General features: G+C 40.1%; 1 protein-coding gene across 3 annotated transcripts in view; it reads left to right on the top strand.

Annotated features, from left to right (window-relative positions):
- The window catches only part of TNKS2 (tankyrase 2), a 65329-nt gene that overhangs the window by 3195 nt on the left and 39491 nt on the right, over positions 1 to 22643 (top strand). For all 3 annotated transcript variants that reach the window (XM_070363788.1, XM_070363789.1, XM_070363787.1), the window contains exons 2-7: positions 14486 to 14710; positions 17433 to 17528; positions 19370 to 19406; positions 19574 to 19649; positions 20021 to 20115; positions 21607 to 21673. In XM_070363788.1, the coding sequence (XP_070219889.1) occupies positions 14486 to 14710; positions 17433 to 17528; positions 19370 to 19406; positions 19574 to 19649; positions 20021 to 20115; positions 21607 to 21673 (596 nt within the window). The remainder of the gene's footprint in view (positions 1 to 14485; positions 14711 to 17432; positions 17529 to 19369; positions 19407 to 19573; positions 19650 to 20020; positions 20116 to 21606; positions 21674 to 22643) is intronic.

The raw sequence follows: 22643 nt of genomic DNA, 5'->3' as shown, positions 1-22643 counted from the left end.
TGGGAAAAAAATGTAAAATAGCATTCAGTTCAAAGAATTCAGGTATAGAGATGGTAGAAAGAGATGATATATATGTGTGTATATAGTTGTAGTTGGAGAAGACAAGTTGAAAAATAACTTGCATTGTTAGAGTTCTAGTTAAAGTAACTTTTGTTTTGTACTTAGTATGTTACTTTTCTGTATTTATGCTACTCAGCCATGTACTTCAGTTGCTACCTTCAGTTATGTATAAAGTATGTATATGAATTGCATATAAGGTTTCCCACTCTCCCACACCAAGTGTGAACTAGAGCACCTGGAATTTATTATACAATCAACTTATAGGAAACCTACTTATTCTAGAGGGAAAAGAATACTAAGGCTAAACAATGTTGCCATCCACATATGTGGAAGAAGTCAAGTACACAAAGTGAGAGGATATGACTTGTGTGGCCTTTGCAGTCAAAGCTAGGGGCTAGTAGGTGAAAGGTTACGCGGAGTCAGACTGCCTTTAACAGTCTACTCAACTGTGGGATTGGCTGGGAGTCTCCGTACAGTGGTTGAATTGGCACCTTTGAGAGGTGTGGAAAGGATTTCTGTATAGGGAAGGCAGTTGGACTGGTAGGTCAGAATCTGACTTGTATAAGAAAGTGAAATGATTTATCCAATTGAAGATGTTAATAACGTAGCTGCCCAGGGGCTTCCTTGGTGGCTCAGATGGTAAAGAATCCGCCTGCAATGCAGGAGACCCAGGTTCGATCCCTGGGGCGGGAAGATCCTCTGGAGAAGGGAACGGCTACCCACTCCAGTATTCTTGCCTGGAAAATTCCGTGGACAGAGGAGCCTGGCAGGCTACAGTCCACGGGGTTGTAGAGAGTCAGACACACTGAGCAACTGACCCTTTTACTTTCAGCTGCCAAAGATGTAATAGCTTGTGTGATTATCACTGATACCCTTTCCCAAAGTGGTGCTATGGAAGCCCTCCATTAAAGTTTCAAAAGCATTTCCCTCTTTTGGCTGTAGGCCAACATCATAATTATGGGAGATCCACAAAAAGTACCCCCATTTCTTACGTAGGGCTAGAATTATAGACTGTTTTCAGGATTGTTTTTTGCTGTGGAGGATAATTAAATCCTGTATCAGTAGAAAACCCCTGTATCAAAGACCAGTCTATTTAAGACTTAAGAATTTTTTTTTTTTTTTTTTTACTACCAGATCTCTTGTTATAGTATATTATCAAGACTTGAGTTACATCTTTTTCCTCAGCTGTTGGTGGATTTAGAGATAGGCAGTAGACTTCAGTAGCAACCAGTTTGGAGTGCTTGTTTCAATATTTCTGCATTCAGATTGTCGGACTTTCATCACCCCAGAGGCCATGGGATCCTTTCCAAAGTTTCTCCTACTCTGACCAGACTATTTGTCCCAAGTTGAACTAGACAAAGCCTTCTCCTGTATATTCCTCATTCTCAACAAATACATGCAGGAAGTACTTCTTTCTGGATCTTAGTAAAGTTAAGTTATTGGGTGGGTACAAAAGTAATTGTGGTTTTGGGCCATGAAATTTAAATCATCATAACTAGGCTCAAACACATGTCTATTAATAAAAATAGGAACCATTACAATCAACACATTTTTGCCAATGAGAAATAAGTTTATTCCTGTAGTGTAAAAATCCATACTTAGGGTTTTGATGAGCTTTTGGAAAGCATTTTCTGCTTCCTACTGATTGTGGAAGTGTTTTCCCTGCAAAAAGTTGTTGAGATGCTTGAAGAAGTGGTAATCAGTTGGCGAGAGATCAGGTGGATATGGCGGATGAGGCAAAACTTTGTAGCCCAATTCATTCAACTTTTGAAGCGTTGGTTGTGTGAGGTGCAGTCGGATGCTGTCATGGAGAAGAATTGCACCCTTTCTGTTGACCAGTGCCGGCTGCAGGCATTGCAGTTTTTGGTGCATCTCATTGATTTGTTGAGCATACTTCCCAGATGTAATGGTTTCAGAAAGCTGTAGTGGATTAGATGGGCAGCAGACCATGAAACAGTGACCATGACTTTTTTGGGGGGGTACAAGTTTGGCTTTGGGAAGTGCTTTGGAGCTGCTTCTCAGTCCAGTCACTGAGCTGGTCATTTCTGGTTTTTATATAAAATCCCACTTTTTCAGTCTGATTGAGAAATGGTTCTTTGTTTTTGAGTAGAATAAGAGAAGAAAACTCCTCACAATGATGGGTTGTTTTTTTCTTTTTTATTTGCAGTCAGCTCATGAGGCACCCACTTTTTTTTTTCATCTTTCCGATTTGCTTCAAATACCAAACAACCGTAGAGTGATTGACGTTGAGTTGTTTGGCAGCTTCTTGTGTAGTTGTAAAAGGATCAGCTTCGATGATTGCTCTTACTTGGTCGTTGTCAACTTCTGATGGCTGGCCACTGCGCTCCTCATCTTCAAGGCCCTGGTCTCAGCAAAACTTCTTGAACCACCACTGCACTGTAGTTCTTGGGCCGAAGGCATTGTTGATGTTTTGAGTTGTCCCCACTGCTTTATGACCCAAACCCGTGTTGAACTTGAATAAAAAAATTACTCAAATTATTTTTTTGTCTAACATCATTTCTATAGTCTAAAGTAAATATAAAATAACCAGCAAGTAGTAAGTCATTAGCAAAAAAACATAAAAGAAGAAATGTGCATTAAAACAATGTATAACATAGCCACATTTATTTAAGAATATATTCCACTATCAAATGGCAAAAATCAACAATGTAAAACTGCAATTAATTTGAACCAATCTAATAATAGTAAGTGAGAAGTATAAAATGATAGCCTTTAAAAAATCTGACAAGAGTCCTGGCTGTGTAAGTCAAGCTGAAGGCTGCTTGATTAAACATTCGCATCTTCTGGATCGCAGGAGCCTTCTCTCTTTCGTGGCATTTGTTGATATTTTCTGTTTTTTAATGTTTCCTTCTGACAAAGCTCTGTGTGACGCCTTGGGTTGGCAACACATACTGTCATTGCATATTGGACCAGCTGCATCATCAGTGGCTCATTCTATCTTCAGGCTGTAAAAAGGGGGAGATGGGGGCTCTCAATGAAACTTCCTAAGAGTCTAAGTTGGTTTCTCTGTAGCAACTTCCAGTGCTTCACAACTTTTTGGAAACCATTCAGATGAAAGCATGTTTCCAGTATAGCAGGAAAATATGATACTGTTAACAGTAGTCATGGTTGGCAAGACAGTTCCTGGACTGCAGAAACTGATGGCATCTGGATGGTAATGAAACAAAAGGGAAATTGAATAGACTACTTTCTTAGTTGTCACAAATCATTAACTTCATATTTTCTGTGGAGGTTGTTTGCTTACTGTTCCAGCCAAAGTATCAGCTATACACTAAATAAATGTTTATCAAGTCCTCCTATATAACCAGTACTAGCCTTGTCCAGTGAACAGAAATGAACAGGACATCTTGCCGGCCATTTTATTGATCAGCAAATTTAGTTTCCAAGTAAGCCTGTTTGGTTTCACTGTCGGGGCTGTATAGTGTATTCAAACTCAGTGTATGATTTCATCAGGATTTTCATGTTTGAAGATGAGTGCTATTACATAATTGTAAAATAAAATCACAGTGTATCCTGAGCAGCCAGAACCACTGACTGTAGGCTTCTGATTCCTTTGTAAAGAGATCCTTAGGATAATGGAGCTGGGTATCGATTCTAAGGATATGCGTATTCATGTTTTACCTGGCCAGTGAGAGCATGATCAGAACATACTTTGTAAAACTGTTTTTTCTTCAAAAAATGAGTACATAACAGAAATGCTTTGAATTATTCTTGAGACTGTAAGAATGGGGATTGTGTCAGGGATTAGCTCTTAGAGTTTGGGGAGCCACTTAAATCCAGAGATTTCACCAAACTTCCAAAAGTAGATTTTAAAATTTGAAATAGCTCCCTACTGACCCCTTCTGAATAATTCCTTTCATGTCAAGAAGTGACTTCCAACACTCTAAATCTCAGACTCTTTATCTATTCTCAGAATAGCAGCATGACCTCTATATACGTATTGTAGTCCTTACACTGTGATTGGAAAACATGCTGATCTCTCTCAGTCTCCAAATGGGTTTCAGACCTCTTAATGGCTAGGAAATCATGTTGATACAGTTGTTGAGGTGAAAGTCCTCATCCGTGTCTTGGACTGTTGGTAATTATGTAGATAAAATCACCTTAACCCTTTCTCCTCATATCTCCTCCCTAGCTAAAACTTCAATTTCAGTATTTAATCAAACACATCAGTATTGATTCTCTCGTTAACTCTGGTTAGAAACAACCGTCTTCTTTTCTCAGTGGTATTTTAACAAAAGGCTAGTCTTGACCTTTGTTCAGCTTGATCACTAATCCTTTGTAACAGATAGCTTCCTGACACTACCACATAAAACAACTAGATGTTCTGCTATAGCTATTTCTGTGCCCACTTCACACCCCTTTTTTGGGAAGTTACTCTGTGAGTCACCGTTTTGACTACTTCAGACAACATTACCACTGAAGAAATAGTGATCCTTCTCAAGGTCCTTGAGTACACCAAGTAACTTTGCACAGAAAGAGATACCTTTACTAACTTTTCTTTATTCTGATTCTTTTTCTCTTACTCTCCAACTGAAGTCTTTAATAAAAGCTTTTCTTCCAGGTGGATGCTGCGTGGCCGAAATAGCAGATTTCGGCAGATTGGGGCAGCTGGGGGCGGCTCACTTGGGAGGACAGTGTGATCAGCAGTGCCCAGGCTGTGATAAGGAATATTTGGGTCAGAGACCTTTCTTCCTGGAAACTTTCCCTCTTGGCTTTTGCAGTGCTAGTCTTTCTAAGTTTACTTCTCAGTCTCCTTTCCTCGTACCATGATGTATTTTTTCAGCAAATATAAACAATTTTTTTTGTTGCTGTGTGCCAGGCAGTGTGCAGGACACTGGGGAAGTAGGGATGGATTAAGATAGATGTTGACCCTCCTGTTATGGAGTTCAGGAGATTGGTACTGAACAGTAATTATATGTTTTAATAAGTACCAGAGGATACTGCTGTGAATAGCAAAGACGAAAACCCCTGTGTATTTTCTGGAGCTTGAGTTCTAATGGAGGAGAGGGGGAAACCAACTGAATTGATAGTATGACTGTGCAGAATGGACCGCTTTAGATAGAATGATCAGGGATGGCCTCTTTAAGGTGGAGACATTAGACAGTGAATAGAAATGCAAAGAACAAGGGAGGAGGAGGCCAAGCAGACAGGCAGCATGTACTAAAGTAAGGCTGGCACACTTGATGAACTGAAAGAAAGGGAATCATGGTTCAGAAAGGGAAAAGTGGTTTGAAATGAGGTTAGAGAAGTAGGTAATGGCCAGTTCAGGCAGCAGCCTTGTAGGCCATGGTAGCATGATTGAATTTTATTCTAAGAGTGTCAGTGAGAAGCCAATGAATTACTTTAAATGGGGGTATGATATGAGGATTGTTTTTAAAAGATTGCTGGGGACGTGAAAATTTGAGGCCCAATTAAGGAGACTTTTGCAGTGGTTCAGGCTGGAGACAGTGGCCAGGGGCGGGGGTGGGTGGGTGGTGGTTGGGCAGTGTCAGTGGAATGAAAAGAAGTTAGGGAACGTGTTGAGTTTGAGATGCCTTTGAAATACCCAGGTGGAGATATGTCTAGTAAACAGTCTGGAATTTAGGTGAAAAATCTAGACTGGAGATTTCAATTTGCAGGTCATGTATCTAAAGTGAAAGTGAAGTCACTCTGTCGTGTCCAACTCTTAGCGACCCCATGGACTACAGCCCACCAGGCCCTCCAGCCATGGGATTTTCCAGGCAAGAGTACTGGAGTGGGGTGCCATTGCCTTCATGTATCTAGGTGGTATTTAAAGCCATAGGAGAAGATGAGGGGAAAAGAGGGAAGAGAACTGAGTCTTGAGGAACCCCAGCATTTAAAAATCAGGTGGAATAAGCAAGAAGCCCCTAAGGACATGTCCGAAACTTGACATTTCTCATCTGCTGCCACATTCCTGTCTCAGTTGATGCTAACCCCACTCCTCCATTCCTTAGTCCAAAAACCTTGGAGTCAGCCGTGACTCCTCCCTTGCCCCTACCTTCTCTTAACCTCCTCACCCTCTCACCCTTACCCACATCCAATCTGAGAGCAAACTATAGTGGCTTTACCTTCAGAGTGCCCAGAATCTGCCACTTAATACTCTGACAGGTGCCACCACATTATGTCCAAACTACCATGATCTTTCATTGGTTTCTAACCTGAACCCCCTTAAATCTTGTCTCAACCCAACAGCCAGAAGGTACTTTGCAGATACGTCATGTCATGTAATTTACCAACTCAGAATCCTACGATGACACTCCCTTCTTCCTCACAGTAAAAAAGCCAGAATTCTTACAATGAATTCTGTAATCCTCAAGCCTCTGTGACTGGTCCTCGTTACTTCTAACCTCACCTCCTATTCTGCTACCCCTTTCTCATTCAGCTCCATTTATTCTAGCCTTCTGACTGTCGGTCAGTAGGGCTAGTTCTCTCTCCTTCAAGTCTTGGGTCAGATGTCACCATCTCAGCAAGGCCTGTGGTGACCTCACTGTTCTACTTGATGACCCCCTCCATATACACACTCTGACCCCCCCCCCTTTTTTTTTTTGGCTGGATCTTCGTTGCTGCTCGGGCCTTTCTCTAGTTGTGATACTCAGGCTTCTTTTTTTCAGGCTTCTTATTGCGGTGACTGTTTGCAGAGCACGGGCTCCAGGGCCCTTGGGCTCCAGTAGTTGCAGCTTCTGTGCTCTAGAGCACAGGCTCAATGGTTGTGGCACATGGGCTTAGTTGCTCCACAGCGTGTGGGACCTTCTGGATCAGGGATTGACTTGTGTCTTCTGCACTGACAGTCTGATTCTTTACCACTGAGCCACAAGGGAATCCCTGATCACTTCTTATTCTCCTCTTTTTCTAATTACATTCTAACATACTTACTTTGTGCATTTATTGTTCATCTCCACCACCTCCATGGAAGTTCCTCAAAGGCAGATATTTGGTCTGTTCTGTGCACTAGTACGGAGAAGGCAATGGCACCCCACTCCAGTACTCTTTCCTGGAAAATCCCAAGGACAGAGGAGCCTGGTGGGCTGCAGTCCATGGGGTCGCTAAGAGTCAGACACAGCTGATCGACTTCACTTTCTCTTTTCACTTTCATGCATTGGAGAAGGAAATGGCAACCCACTCCGGTGTTCTTGCCTGGAGAATCCCAGGGATGGGGGAGCCTGGTGGGCTGCTGTCTATGGGGTCGCACAGAATCGGACACGACTGAAGCGACTTAGCAGCAGCAGCAGTACACTAGTAAGTCAGAGGCACCCCCAAAAATGTCATCACATGGTTGATTCCCTGATCATTTGGTTTCTTTTTTTGTTTAAGTCTTGATTGAATTTGTCCCAATATTGTTTTTGTTTTTCATTTTGTTTTTGTTTGGCTTCAAGGCTTGTGGGATCTAAGCTCCCCAACCAGGGATCAAACTTGCACCCCCTGCATTGGAAAGTGAAGTCTTAACCACTGGACTACCAGGGAAATCCCTCCCTGATCGTTTGTTAAATGAACAGATGAGGCAAGAAAACCAGAGAGGTGTGATGTCATGGAAACTCAGAGATACTTTTCACAAGAGAGGGATTAGTCATTTGTCGAGTCAGTTGCCAAATGTTGCTGAGAGATCTAGTCAAATGAGAACAGACGTGTCCTTTGGGTTTGGCAACATGGAGGTTGTAGGTGGCCTCGATGAAAGCAGTCATAAAGAAGAAGCCAGACTGCATTTGGAAGAGGAGTAAATGTGAAATAGAGAATTGGGGACAGTCTGTAGGGTTTCCCTGGTGGTTCAGATGGTAAAGCATCTGCCTACAATGCGGGAGACCTGGGTTCGATCCTTGGGTCGGGAAGATCCCCTGGAGAAGGAAATGGCAACTCACTCCAGTACTCTTGCCTGGAAAATCCCACGGATGGAGGAGCCTGGTAGGCTACAGTCCATGGTGTCCCAAAGAGTTGGATACAACTGAGCGACTTCACTTTCACTTTCCTAGAGGTTTGAATATTCAGGGAGCAGAGAAATGGACATGTGAATTCAAGGAGAATATTTTTAATAAAAAGGAACATGAAGAACATGTTTACATACTGTTGGGAATGATCTGGTGGAGAGGGAGAGATTGATGTGGATGGGAATACCCTGAGAAGGTGAGAAAGGACTTGAGAAGGTGAGAAAGTGTAAGATGAGAAGGGATTGATCTTTGCTAAGAAACATACTTCTTTCAACAAAACAGAAAACTAGCGCCCTCTAGTCAGCTTCATTTCCTTGCCTGGCTTTGAACACCATCTTTACGGTCAAGACTTCAAAGTGTCAGTTGTTAGTTGATACTAATTTCCTTAGTTAGAAATACACAGAACCTTCTACTTATTGGACATTTGTTCCTCAAACAGATGTCCAAAAGTATTTAAGCATTTCCAAAACCAAATAATCTTATCTTAGGAAACATCCTGTTTTCCTTTATATTTTGGATATCCGATTGTCATCTTCTTTCCCCAAATTAAAGAAGTTGCAAGATACTGTCAGTTTTCTCTTCTCTTTAGTTACTCCTGGCAACATTGTATGTAGTAGGAAAAGATTAGAAACAACCAACTATTAATGAGAAAGAAACTAGTTTAATTTTGATTGTTGTTGTTCAGTCACCCAGCCATGTCCAATACTTTGCAACACCAGGCCTCCCTGTCCCTCAGCATCGCCCGAAATTTGCCCAAGCTCATGTCTATTGCATCGGTGATGCCATCCAGCCAGCCATCTCATCCTCTGATGCCCTCTTATCTTTCCGCCCTCAATCTTTCCCAGCATCAGGGACTTTTCCAATGAGTCAGCTGTTCCCATCAGATGACCAAAATACTGGAGTTTCAGGTTTAACATCAGTCCTTCCAGCGAGTATTCAGGGTTCATTTCCCTTAAGGTTGGTTTTATCTCCTTGCTGTCCAAGGGACTCTTGAGTAGTCTCCAGCACCAAAGTTGGAAGGATCAATTATTTGGCACTCTGCCTTCCTTACTATTCAACTCCCACAACCATATGTGACCACTGGGAAGACCATAGCCTTGACTGTCCAGCCCTTTGTTAGCAGAGTAACGTCTCTGCTTTTCAGCACACTGTCTAGGTTTGTCATAGCTTTCCTGCCAAGAGGCAAACGTCTTCTGATTTCATGGCTGCAGTCACCATCCACAGTGATTTTAGAGCTCAAGATAAGGAAATCTGTCACTGCTTCCACCTCTTCCCCCCTCTATTTGCCATGAAGTAATGGGACCAGATGCCATGATCTTAGTTCTTTTAATATTTAATTTTAAGCCGACTCTTTCACTCTCCTCCTTCACCCTCATCAAGAGGCTCTGTAGTTCCTCTTCACTTTCTGCCATTAGAGTGGTATCATCCACATATCTGATGTTGTTGATGTTTCTCCCGCCTATCTTGATTGCAGCTTGTAACTCATCCAGCCTGGCATTTCACATGACGTGTTCAGCATATCGATTAAACAAACAGAGCGACAGCAGATAGCTCTGTCATACTCCTTTTTCGATTTTGAACCAGTCATGTTCCATATAGGGTTCTAACTGTTGCTTCTTGACTCACATACAGGTTTCTCAGGAGACAGGTGAGATGGTCTGGTATTCCTATCTCTTTAAGAGCTTTTCACAGTTTATTACAATCCACACAGTCAAAGGCTTTGGCGCAGTCGATGAAACAGAGGTAGATGTTGGTCTGGAAATTGCCTAGCTTTCTCTGTGATCTAGTGAATGTTGGCAATTTGATCTCTGGTTCCTCTTCCTTTTCTAAACCCAGCGTGGATATCTGGAAGTTCTTGGTTTGCATAATGCTGAAGCCTAGCATGCAAGAGTTTAAGCATGACCTTGCTAACATGGGAGATGAGTGCAATTGTCTGATGGTGAGTGCATTCTTTGGTATTGCCCTTTTTCGGGAATTAGGATGAGGATTGACCTTTTCCAATCCTGTGGCCACTGCTGGGTCTTCCAGCAGTGGAGGTAATGAATAGATTCAAGGGATTAGAACTTGTAAGTAGTGGCTGAAGAACTATGGATGGAGGTCCGTAATGCTGTACAGGAGGCAGCAAGCAAAACCATCCCAAAGAAAAAGATAAGCAAAAAGGCAAAGTGGCTATCTGAGGAGGCCTTGCAGATAGCTGAAGAAAAGAGAAAAAACAAGGGAGAAAGAGAAAGGTATATCCAACTAAACGCAGATTTCCAAAGAACAGCATGGAGAGACAAGAAGGCCTTCTTCAATGAACAGTGTATACAACTAAAAGAAAACAACAGAAGAAGAAAGACTAGAGAGCTCGTCAGGAAAACGGGAGATACCAAGGGAACGTTTTACCCAAAGATGGGCAAAGTAAAGGACAGAAACGGTAGAGACCTAGTAGATGCTGAAGAGATGGAAAGAATACGTGGAAGAACTGCACAAAAAAGATTTAAATGAACCAGATACTACGATGGTGTGGTCAGCCACCCAGAGCAAGACATTCTGGACAGTGCAGTCGAGTGGGCCTTAAGAAGCACTGCTGTTAATAAAGCTAATGGATGCGACGGAATTCCAGCAGAACTCTTCAAAACCCTAAAGGATGATGCCGTCAAGGTGTTGCATTCAATATGTCAGCAGACCTGGAAGAAGATTCATGAGAAAGGAACTAGTTTTAAAATTGATTGGTTTTTTTTTGTTCAGTTGCCCAGTCACGGTCTTTGCGACCCCATGGACTGCAGCACGCCAGGCTTTCCTGTCCCTCACCGCCTCCCAGTTTGCCCAAGTTCATGTCCATTGCATTGGTGATGCCCTGCTGCTGCTGCTGCTAAGTCGCTTCAGTAGTGTCCAACTCTGTGCGACCCCATGGACGGCAGCCCACGTGGCTCCCCCGTCCCTGGGATTCTCCAGGCAAAAACACGAGTGGGTTGCCATTTCCTTCTCCAATGCATGAAAGTGAAAAGTGAAAGTGAAGTCGCTCAGTCGTGTCCAACTCTTAGCAACCCCATGGACTGTAGCCTACCAGGCTCCTCCATCCATGGGATTTTCCAGGCAAGAGTGCTGGAGTGGGGTGCCATTGCCTTCTCCGGTGATGCCCTAAAACTAGTTTAATTTTGATACTTGGCAATCAGTAAAATGTGTGGCTATCGGAGTTGATTTGTAGGATATTATTGCTTTTTTAAAAGGCAGATGCAAAACAAGGTTTTAAAATATATTTATTAGGCAATTTGCTTGTCTTCAGTGACCATTCATATTTTACAGCGGTGTTTTTCATACTATTTCTTTGAGATGCCTCTGAAGTAGAGGAATAATTCCGTTTGGGTCTTTGTAAAGGAGAAGAAGGCAGATTCTTCTGAATAGTACTTTAAATTGAATTCAGTTAATTTGCAACTCTGTGAGTGCCAGCTGTGTACCAGGCATTGGGTATTTTTGCAACAAACAAGACACATACTGGGATTTTATATAAGATTTCATTAGAAGTGTTAACTCAGAAAGGCTTATGCACCTCCATATTCACTGCAGCATTTTTTCTTTTCTTCGTATTTTTTAAAATTCAAGTATAGTTAATTTATAGTGTTGTGCTAGTTTCTGGTGTACTGCACAGTGATTCGGTTTTGTGTGTATGTGTATAAATTCTTTTTCATAGTTTTTCCATTATAATTTATTACAAGACATTGAATATAGTCCCTGTGCTATATAATAGGTCCCTGATAATTATCTATTTTATAAATATTAGTTTGTATCTGCTAACCCCAAGCTCCTAATTTACTGATCCCTCAGTTCCCTTTTGGTAACCATACATTGTTTTCTTTGTGAGTCTGTTTCTGTCTTGTAAATAAGTTCATGTGTATCATATTTTTGCTGTTGTTCTATCGCTAAATTGTGTCCAATTCTTGCAACCCCAGTGAACTGTGTAGCACTCCAGACTCCTCTGTCTTCCACTGTCATACCATGTTTTAGATAGACGTGATACCTGATATTTGTCTTATCCATTCCTCTGTCCATGGACATTTAAGTTGCTTCCATGTCTTGGCTATTGTAAATAGTGCCGTTGCAACATTAGTTACAAAAGCTGAGACATGGGGACAAAACCTAAGTGCCTGTCAAGGTATGAATGGAGAAAGAAATTGCGGTATATATACACGATGGAATATAATTCAGCTGGGAAAACTGATACCTTGCCATTTGCAATAGCATGGGTAGACTTCCAGCTGTTAGCTATGTGAAGTTAAGGCCTGGGGGTGCAATACACGGCATGAAGACTGTAGTCAGTAGTACTGCATTATATATTTGAAAGTTGCTAAGAGGAGATCTCATCACAAGGAAAAATACCTATATGTGGTGGTAATGTTAACTAGATCTGTTGTGTTCATTTTACAGTATGTACATGAAGAAGGAAATGGCAACCCACTGCAGTACTCTTGCCTGGAGAATTCCATGGACAGAGGAGCCTGGTGGGCTGCTGTCCATGGGGTTGCACAGAGTTGGACATGACTGAAGCGACTTAGTATGCATGCATGCATGCAGTATATACAGATCATATCATTATGTTATACACCTGAAACTAATAAAACCTTATATGTTAATTATGTCTCAGTTTTTTTCCTAGGCAAAAAAAGATTTCCTTTAAATCTATTGCCTGAAAGCAGCTTGAGAAACACTATAGTCTGTGGGACAAAATCCAGATACCACCTTAGTGTGGCTTAAAAGACTCTTCCTTTTTTGACTTCTGCCTGCTTGGGCATTCTGTGTCCTAGCTACTGTGAGTGATTTGCTCTTTCACACTTGTGTACATTTTGTTTCTTCTGCTTGAATTGCCATGCTCTTTCCTTGTTTAGCTTCTTCCCACTCCCCCTTTTCTCCTAACCTCTCTTCCCTTCTCACCTTTCTTCTCTCTTCATTCTCCTAGTGATCTCTTCATTTTTAATGTAAGCCTTCAGCTCAGGTGTCATCACTGGACTCTTCTCTGGGGTTGTCCTTCCTGTTCTCTGCTTTCCATTAATTTAGATAGTCTCTTCTTTGAGCTCTAGTAGCATTTTATATATACCTCTTTTATGAGTTACAGTATACTGAAATTATTAGTTCTAACTGTTTTCCACATCGTAAACCGTAAGCTCTTTGAGGATAGGAGATCAGTCCTGAGTATTCATTGGAAGGACTGATGTTGAAGCTGAAACTCCAATACTTTGGCCACCTGATGCGGAGAGCTGACTCATTGGAAAAGACTCTAATGCTGGGAAGGATTGAGGGCAGGAGAAGGGGACGACAGAGGATGAGATGGTTGGATAGCATCACCGACTCTATGGACATGGGTTTGGGTGGACTCTGGGAGTTGGTGATGGACAGGGAGGTCTGGCGTGCTGCGGTTCATGGGGTTGCAAAGAGTCAGACACATCTGAGCGACTGAACTGAGGATAGGAAGAATCAGAGATTGAGAATAGGGGGAATCAAAGATACCCATGTCTCTGACATAGAGCTTAGCAAAATTTAGATAAACAAAACAGTTTATCTCTACAGTCATCTAACTCTTCCCTCAGCTACAGCCAGGCCAGTCCCAGATGTACCCCTTGGAAAGATTATATGTTTTTGCTTTCTCTTTCAACTCCATTTTGGTCTTATAGTCTTGATGGTTGTAAGAATATTCTGGTAAAATTTCAGATGAGTGAAACGGTCTTCTCTCTCTCTCCCCCAATACTCATATATTCTTCCCATCTGCTTTAATATATATGTGAAGTCCTTGTCCTTTAACAATTAATTGTAAAAAGATTTTAGGTGCTATTGTATGTAAGAGATTGAAACTCATTGGTACTAAACCTGTAAACCAATATAAATGAGCTGTCAGACTTCTTTGGGTTTGTTTGTTCCGGGGGGAAGTCGCGTGGGTTGTTAAAGGAGGCCTCTTATAGGCAGAGTTGCTTGTGTTGCGCAAGTGGCAGACTAGGTGCTCCTTCAAAGATACCTCATGTCACACTTTTGCCAGGTATCACCTCTCTTTGTCTTCAGTACAAACTTTCTGTTACTTTCTCATGGTCCCCCAATTCAGTAGAAACGTTTTATGAGATGGGATGTGGGAAAGGGAGTCTAGCAAGAGTTGGTTAGTATATACTCTGAATACTTGAAAATGTATGCATATAAAATACGCAGAACTCGTTATTTGCAGTTAGGGATGCTATTGTAGAGTGGTAAACATTTGAACTTCAGGCTTTCAGTCATTAATTACATAACCTTCCTCTGAAGTTAGTAATAGTACTGCCTAATGCATACTACCTTTGTACTTCCTTTGAGTACTACCTTTGGCTTTCTCATTAAGATTAGTTAGTGATGTATTTCAACAATGAATTTTTGTATTTGTTAATGTTTTGCATCCAAAAACACTTTAGTATGATGTGTATTTATTGCTTCTATCTTGATATATTTTCTTTGGAGAACTTAAATGTGGATAATTTATTTTCTTCTAGGTTTTGGTCGGAAAGATGTAGTTGAATATTTGCTTCAGAATGGCGCGAACGTCCAAGCTCGTGATGATGGGGGGCTTATCCCTCTTCATAATGCCTGCTCTTTTGGTCATGCTGAAGTGGTCAACCTCCTTTTGCGACATGGTGCAGACCCAAATGCTCGTGATAATTGGAATTATACTCCTCTCCATGAAGCTGCAATTAAAGGAAAGATTGATGTCTGCATTGGTAAGACTGTTTACATTCCAGAATTTTTCAGAAATAGTTTGTAACTATTCTGAATCTAAATTGAGTTTATTTGTTAACGTGATCAAATTTTGCCAGACTGAATTTAAATATTTAAGAACATTTAATGATGAACCTAGTCACTGTTTACTGAGTATCTTTTTGAATGTGGTACTATGCTTAAAATTTTTAGATGATGGAGTAGTACAGAATTTCTCTTCTTTGGAAATGTGGATTCTCTTGAGACTGATACCCACAAAGAACCAGATGACAGCATGGTGGAAGTGAACAGAGAGTGTTAGAGGATAATAGTGCAGTGCGTGGGCTAGAGTTGAGTCACTCCTTTATCAGTCTTCCTCGGAAGTACTGGGGAGAAAGGTTCAAAAGGGAAGGGTATTGACTACTTTCTAAGGAGCTTTGAATTCCAGATGAAGGAGCTTTATATTATTGTGTGAATAGTGTGGCATCATTGATAACTTAAGGAGGGGACAATGTGATGAGAGCAGTATATTTAGAAAGTGATTTGGTAGAGGGCTGAGTGGAAAGCATGACATTAGGAAGACTAGTTAGGAAGCTGTAGAATAATGCAAATGAAGAATGATGAAGGCATGAACTAGGATGGTTGTAGGAGAGTAGAAATGGCAGCGTAAGTAAAGAAGTGTTTGGAGAAAAAATTGTCTGTCATGTAGGATACTTTAATGAAATAGGATTTGCCTAACAGGTTAATCACTGACAGAAAGTTACATGTGAGAAGGCTGCTTATTTCAGAATAGTCATTAACCCAGTATTGACTTTTCTGAGCCTAAAGAGTCAGAAATTTCAGACTCTGCTACCTTCTATGTCCTGATGCAAAACAGGGACATTTTAAATCCTTGAGACAGACAGAAAGCCAGTTCTGTGCACTAGGAAAGGTCTAGGGAACCTATTTTGTTCTCTCTCCCCTCCAACCCAACCTCAAATCACTTTATACGGAAGTCATGAACTTAGTTTGAATTAGGTTAGGTAATTTATAAAGATAAGAAAAAGATGACCTAGTAACATCTGTCCAGTTCTCCTTTTCTATGTGTTATGTTTTTTTGTTTGCTTTTATCTTTTGTGTTATCTGTCCTCTGCTCAGAATCCTTTTCTGTTATGTGAGTTTCAGGCCTATTAATACTTAGTTTTAATAATACAGAGTTTTTCAAATACAGTTATGTATCTGCACTGTCTAGTCTGGGCTTCCTGGGTGGCACTAGGGAAAAAGAACCTGCTTGCGGGTGCAGAAGACATAAGAGATGCAGGTTTGATCCCTGGGTCGCAAAGATCCCCTGGAGGAGGGCGTGGCAACACACTCCAGTATTCCTGCCTGGAGAATCCCGTGAACAGAGGCGCGTGGAGGGCTATAGTCCATAAGGTCGCGAAGAGTCAGTCATGATTGGGTGACTTAGCACATACGTACACACGTCCGGTGTGGTAGTTGAAATCTTGTAATGTGGCTAGGTCAAATTGAGATGTACTAAAAGGGGAAAATACATACCAGATTTCAAAGACTTTGTATGAATAAAAGGAATACAAAGTTACCTCAATTTTGTATGGACTGCAGTATTAATGTACATATTGAAATAGCAATATTTGGGGTATATTGGCTTAAATAAGACATGTTAAAATTATCCTCTTTTTGTTTTTATAATCTGGATGCTAAAAAATTTTAAATTACATATGTGGCTCACGTTTTTTTTCTGTTGGACATTACTGTTAGAGATAGTACAGTGGAATGCACAGGAGCTGAGCTTCCCTTTCTGCGTGTATTCACCTGTCTTTCCCCAGCTTTTTTTTATAGAGTGTGCTGGAGTATCTTTATATAATCAAATAACATGTACAGAGTGTAGCACAGCTCTTCTCTTTTTAACATGTTTTGAGTTATAATGTGGAAAGTTTTGATTGGGGATTCATTAACCCTCAGAGTAGTTTTCTCTTATCCTCCCTCCCTTCCTCTCTTCCTTCCTTTCTCTCTCCTTTTCTTCCTTTCTTCTTTCTCAAATTCCACAAATCCCTATTCTTGGGCTATTCATAGCTTTAGAAGTTTCATTTTTGTTATTATGAGCAATCTTTCTGACTTGGGCAGTGTTCATTTGGTGTGAGAAAACAGAAAACAAGCTTTCAAGTAAACTTGCCTTTTAATTCTTTATCTGTCCTTGGTCATTTGTTTAACAGAGGAGAATCTGACATTAAACTCAGCAGACAAGATATTTAATGTGTCTTAATACATGAAATCGGAGAAGGCACTGGCATCCCACTCCAGTACTCCTGCCTGGAAAATCCCATGGACGGAGGAGCCTGGTGGGCTGCAGTCCATGGGGTCACTAAGAGTCGGACACAACTGAGCGACTTCACTTTCTCTTTTCACTTTCATGCATTGGAGAAGGAAATGGCAACCCACTCCAGTGTTCTTGCCTGGAGAATCCCAGGGACGGGGAAGCCTGGTGGGCTGCCGTCTATGGGGTCACACAGAGTCGGACACGACTGAAGTGACTTAGCATAGCAATACATGAAATAATGGAATATTTTATATAGTTTTATCTTTAAAATACAGCATTTTTCTACTATCAGGATATATAAAGTCTTAAAATAACTTTGAGACGTCTTAGGGCTTCCCTGGTAGGAACCAGGAACCATTGAGAAAATGATTTACTAAAATGATATTGTCAGAATTACCATTTTGAAAGATAGTGTTTCTGTTTTGCAGTGCTCTTACAGCATGGAGCTGAGCCAACCATTCGAAATACAGATGGACGGACAGCATTGGATTTAGCAGACCCGTCTGCCAAAGCAGTGCTGACTGGTAAGTCTGCAAGCTCTCTTTGGGTATTCTGGGAACAGTATAACACACGAGCTTCCTAGATAGACATTCAGTTTCTTGCAGTTAATGGTCTCGATTAGATTATTACAATAGTGTCAGTTTAGTTGCTATTCTTTTCTATATCTGACTGAATAGTTGACATTTGATTCTTGTCTAAGAAAAATAAAGCTTTTTTTTTCTTAATTAGCTTTTAAATTTTGTGATTCCTACCTTTACTGGGGCCAGAGGTAGTAGATAATCATGTGTTACTAATCATTCTCTTGCGTTTTCAAACAAGATTCTGGGCTCACCAATTTCAAAACCTTGAAGAATGGCAATTATTGTATTCTGCTGGGACATATTGATGTCCTGGGAACCTGTTAAGATATATAAGACTGTCGTCCTCTGGTTTAGGTTTATTTTAGACTGTCAGGCTTTTTTTGAGTAGTAATATGAGCTTTCCTGGTGGCTCAGATGGTAAAGAATCTGCCTGCAATGCCAGAGACCCAGGTTCAATTCCTAGGTCAGGAAGATCTGGAGAAGGAAATAGCAACCCACCCCAGTATTCTTGCCTGAAGAATTCCATGGACAGAGGAGCCTGATGGGCTACAGTCCATGGGGTCGTAAAGAGTTGGACAGGACTAAGGGACTAACACTTTCACCTTGGGCTCAGACGGTAAAGCATCTGTCTACAATGCGGGAGACCCCGGTTCAATCCCTGGGTTGGGAAGATCCCCTGGAGAAGGAAATGGCAATCCACTCCAGGACTATTGCGTGGAAAATCCCATGGACAGAGGAGCCTGGTAGGCTATAGTCCATGGGGTCGCAAAGAGTCGGACACGACTGAACGACTTCACTTTCACACATTTCTCCCTTAACAGAGATTTCCTCTGAAGCAGCTCTCTACTATATTATTTTTTGGACTCTTATTTACTGTGTGATCACCATTAAAATTATGTCTAATAGTCAAGAGCCCGAGGGGCTCTGCTGTAAGCTTTTGAGCTTGGGCTTTGTGATATTTCTTTTGGTATTACTGAGAAAATTTAGACTAGTCCCCCCAAAAAGTCCTAGAAAAGTGAGCTATTACTGTAACTGACAATTCAAAGTTTATTTCTTCCTTCCCTGTTCCATGCTATTCCCTGTTTGCCTTTTTTTTTTTTAATCTTGGGGCACCAAAAAAGCCTTGCACAGCAATCAGTATACAATTCATATTGTGGACACCAGTTTGGGTTTTGTTTAAGTGAATTAGTAAACACTATTATGTTAATTTAAATTATATCAATTTTAAAGTTTTTGCTTGTTTTCATTGGTAAATATAAAAGCTATAGGCATAAAGAGTTTATATTTAGTCCTGATTTTAATTTTATTTATAAATTTCTGTGATACTGTTACATTTTTATATGGATTTTGTTTTGATTTTGAATGAAGTTGTGGAGGCATTTTGTCTGTTAAATAATACTGGTTTTAGGAAATTTGAGAGGTAAAAAGAAAATGAAACTTTCACCCACAGCCAATCCCCTAAGACACACTTTGCTAAAATTTTGATTTATTTCCTTCTTGGCTTTGCTCTTACTGTGTATATTGTTTTCATATAGTTGTAGTCATGTTTCATTATATAACATTGAATCTTTTTTCTTCACTTTCATAGCAAAGGTATTCCATGTTCTTCATATAAATATTTTAAACTACAGTGTATTCTGTTGATTAACCATTTTCCATTTACTTGAATTTATTTCCAAATTTTTTTACTTTAAACATAGGTCAATGAGCATCTTTATGCATAAAACTGATACTAGTTTTGTAATTAATTTTTAAAAAATTTCTGCTCTTCTTCTGATTCACAGGTGAATATAAGAAGGATGAACTCTTGGAAAGTGCCAGGTGTGTTATAAATATGTACCATAAATATTTTACCATATGATTTTAATCATTTTATTTTACAATAAGCAAACTCCAAAAGAGAATGAATTTTTAGTGGTCACATACATGTCTCCAAATAGGATTTGATGAAGAAAACAAATTGCTAATACATTTTTTTTGTGTGCTAGGAGTGGCAATGAGGAAAAAATGATGGCTCTGCTTACACCATTAAATGTCAACTGTCATGCAAGTGATGGCAGAAAGGTACTTCCTTTTGCAACTAAGTTTTGTATGACTTGAAATTATGTTTGTCTTTTAACTTAAAACATTTGCTGAAAATTCTCCTTTTAAGCAATAATTTCTGTTAATTCTTAATCTTAGTAAAACTTCGTTTATAATAAATGTTTAGTTAGCTTCCTGTTTGCAATAGTGAACTTACAAACTTGTATACTGTGCTTTGGTATATATGTTGGATTTTATAAAACCAAATTATTACTGTCATTTAGATAGTAATAAGTTATAAAGTAAGTTATAAAGTTTTTTCTCAATTTCTGGTTTTATATTTGGATTTTTATCTTTATATATGTATGTTTTTAGCTATTGAATTTCACTGATTTGTCTGTTTAATATTTCAGTCAACTCCATTGCATTTGGCAGCAGGTTACAACAGAGTAAAGATTGTACAGCTGTTGTTGCAACATGGAGCTGATGTTCATGCTAAAGATAAAGGGTAAATCAAGCATTTGAACAAAAATGAGAATTTTTTAAATGTTTCTGTCTTCATGATAATCTGTGTCATAATCTTGTAAGAGTCATATTTTTTACTAAACAGCATAAAACATTTATTGAGCTTTTATAATATGCAGATTGCTCTGAGAGAACAGGAAATTATAAACCATTAAGGCCACCACCCATAGGACTTATACTATGTTTTAGGAGGCACGAAAAGACACCTAAGAACATAAGTTCTCTAGTAAGTGTGAGGTGATAAATAGAAAGGGCTAGTACTTATAGGAGATTTTAGGAGAGAATGCTCAGTGCTGGGTGCAGTGGTTGAAAAATCTTTCCGTGGAAGGTGATCCTTCACCTGGACTTAGTTCAAGAAAACAGAGAGTTTAGGAAACATCACCCTGTGCAAGAGAATTGAAGGATCTTAAGCAAGGGGAATGATTCTTCTAAAAGAGGAGTTTTGAGAAATGCACTCTGGCAGCAATGTGTTGAGTAGATTGAAGAAGGAGACTAGAGGCAAAAAGAACATGAGAGTGAGCATTGTAGGGGTTCAGGCGTAGTGAGATCTGCAGTAGTGGTGGTGGGGGAAATGGAAATGAAAAGAAGGCAGAGATGCAGGAGATGTTACAGTGTAAGAATGCGTAAGATTTGTTGAATATCTGGATGTGATGAGATAGAATAAATGAGACTATTACATTTCAATATTCTGAAGCCCAATGCATGAGACCCAGTGGTACACATACTGAAATCCAAGAAATTTGTTTGTGGGGGAAACCATTGAGTTCACTTTAGAAGTCTTGGTTTTATGAGATGATGATGGAAACTCAGGTGGTGTTAGCTAGTAGATAGGACTCAGGTAAGAAATCATATAATCAAAATGGTGAGGAAAGTTGTGAGACTTGACGGAGAGTTCTGATAGAATCAGAAAGACTTAGCCATGAGTGGTCATCTCTTAACAAAGGACATCATGGTGATGTCTGTGGTGATTAGTGAGTGATTCCCAAGGTGGAGCAACTTAAAGATACGTCAGGATTTTAGGGTTCTATTGTACCTTCCTGTTCAGAAAATTCTTCCTCTATTGCCATCATGAAGGAATTGGGTTTACGTTAAGGAATATAGCAGTTTACCTTACAGAATCTTTAAAAGAAAAAGTTTCAAAGAAGACCAAGTGTTTGAGTTCGGAAAAGATACAGAAGTCAGTGAAAGTCGCTCGGTCATGTCCTACTCTTTGCGACCCCACGGACTATACATATAGTCCTTGGAATTCTGTAAGCCAGAATTCTGGTGTCGGTGGCCTTTCCCTTCTCCAGGGAATCTTCCCAGCCCAGGGATTGAACCCAGGTCTCCCGCATTGCAGGCAGATTCTTTACCAGCTGAGCCACAAGGGAAGCCCAGAAGGTGACATAAGCCATTTGCTATTTAAATTTAAGTACATAAGCTAAAGCATAGGGGATCTGTAATAACGCAGGGTTTTTCCCTTGTCTTATTGTAGTGATCTGGTACCCCTGCACAACGCCTGTTCCTATGGTCATTATGAAGTAACTGAACTTCTGGTCAAGGTTAGTTCTTACATACTTTTCTTACAGTGTGTATTTGTATATGTTTTTCTTTGTGTTTTTAGTGCTTGGTAGATATAGAAGAAGTATTTATAATCATAAAATGTGGATTATTGATAGGTCATTTGACTGCTTTGAGACTTTTAAAACACTGCAAGTCTTTATATAAAATAGCTTTCCTGTTTTGTGAATGTCAGACTAAGTGGTTCTTTTAATTTGTAGCTAAAAGTGCAGTTCAAAGTTCTTGAAAATATCAGAAAGCAATATTTAGTGAACCATGTATTTTTACAACCACTAGTTAGATTTGCAGGGCCTGCCTAGGTGTGTTGAAACAGGCTTACTTGGTAAACTTCATTTCTTCCAGTATACTGGGCAGAACGATGGGCGGCTATTGTTTGACGGACAGGTTCCTGGAACTGGCAAAAAGCTTCTTGTTTTGCTCCCTGTTGGATGAGAATAGAGGCTACATACTCTTTTTGAGAGTGGATTCAAGGATGTTACTCATACCCATTTTTTTTGTCCCCTAATCTCTACATATGTATTTGACCACATTCTTTAGTCTTCTTTCTGCACCCATTCTGCCTTTGAAACTTTGCCTCATTCTGTCAGCAGCTGTCATGGGAAGGACCTTTGTTTCCAACACCTCTATGTTTCCTCTTGGGCATGTGCTACCACTAAATACATTTTCCCACAGAAACAATTATAGTAATTAGATACTCTGAGTGGTCCGTAAGCCTTTATAAACGTGACCATAATATTATTATACATTTAATACTAATGCTTTTGCTTATTGTAAAACTGAATTGAACTCAACAGAATATTTGCAATGTTATTGTGGATAAGAATGAAGCATCAGATAGATTGCAGGTCTCCCACATTGCATGTGGATTCTTTACCAGCTGAGCCCCCAGAGAAGCCTGATGGTCTCATGGATATATACATTTGTCAAAACTCATCAAACTATATACTTAAG

The sequence above is a fragment of the Bos mutus genome, chromosome 26, assembly GCF_027580195.1.
Source record: "Bos mutus isolate GX-2022 chromosome 26, NWIPB_WYAK_1.1, whole genome shotgun sequence".
NCBI lineage: Eukaryota > Metazoa > Chordata > Mammalia > Artiodactyla > Bovidae > Bos > Bos mutus.
Note: the sequence above shows the minus strand (reverse complement) of the source record. Positions and strands in the feature narration are given on the sequence as shown.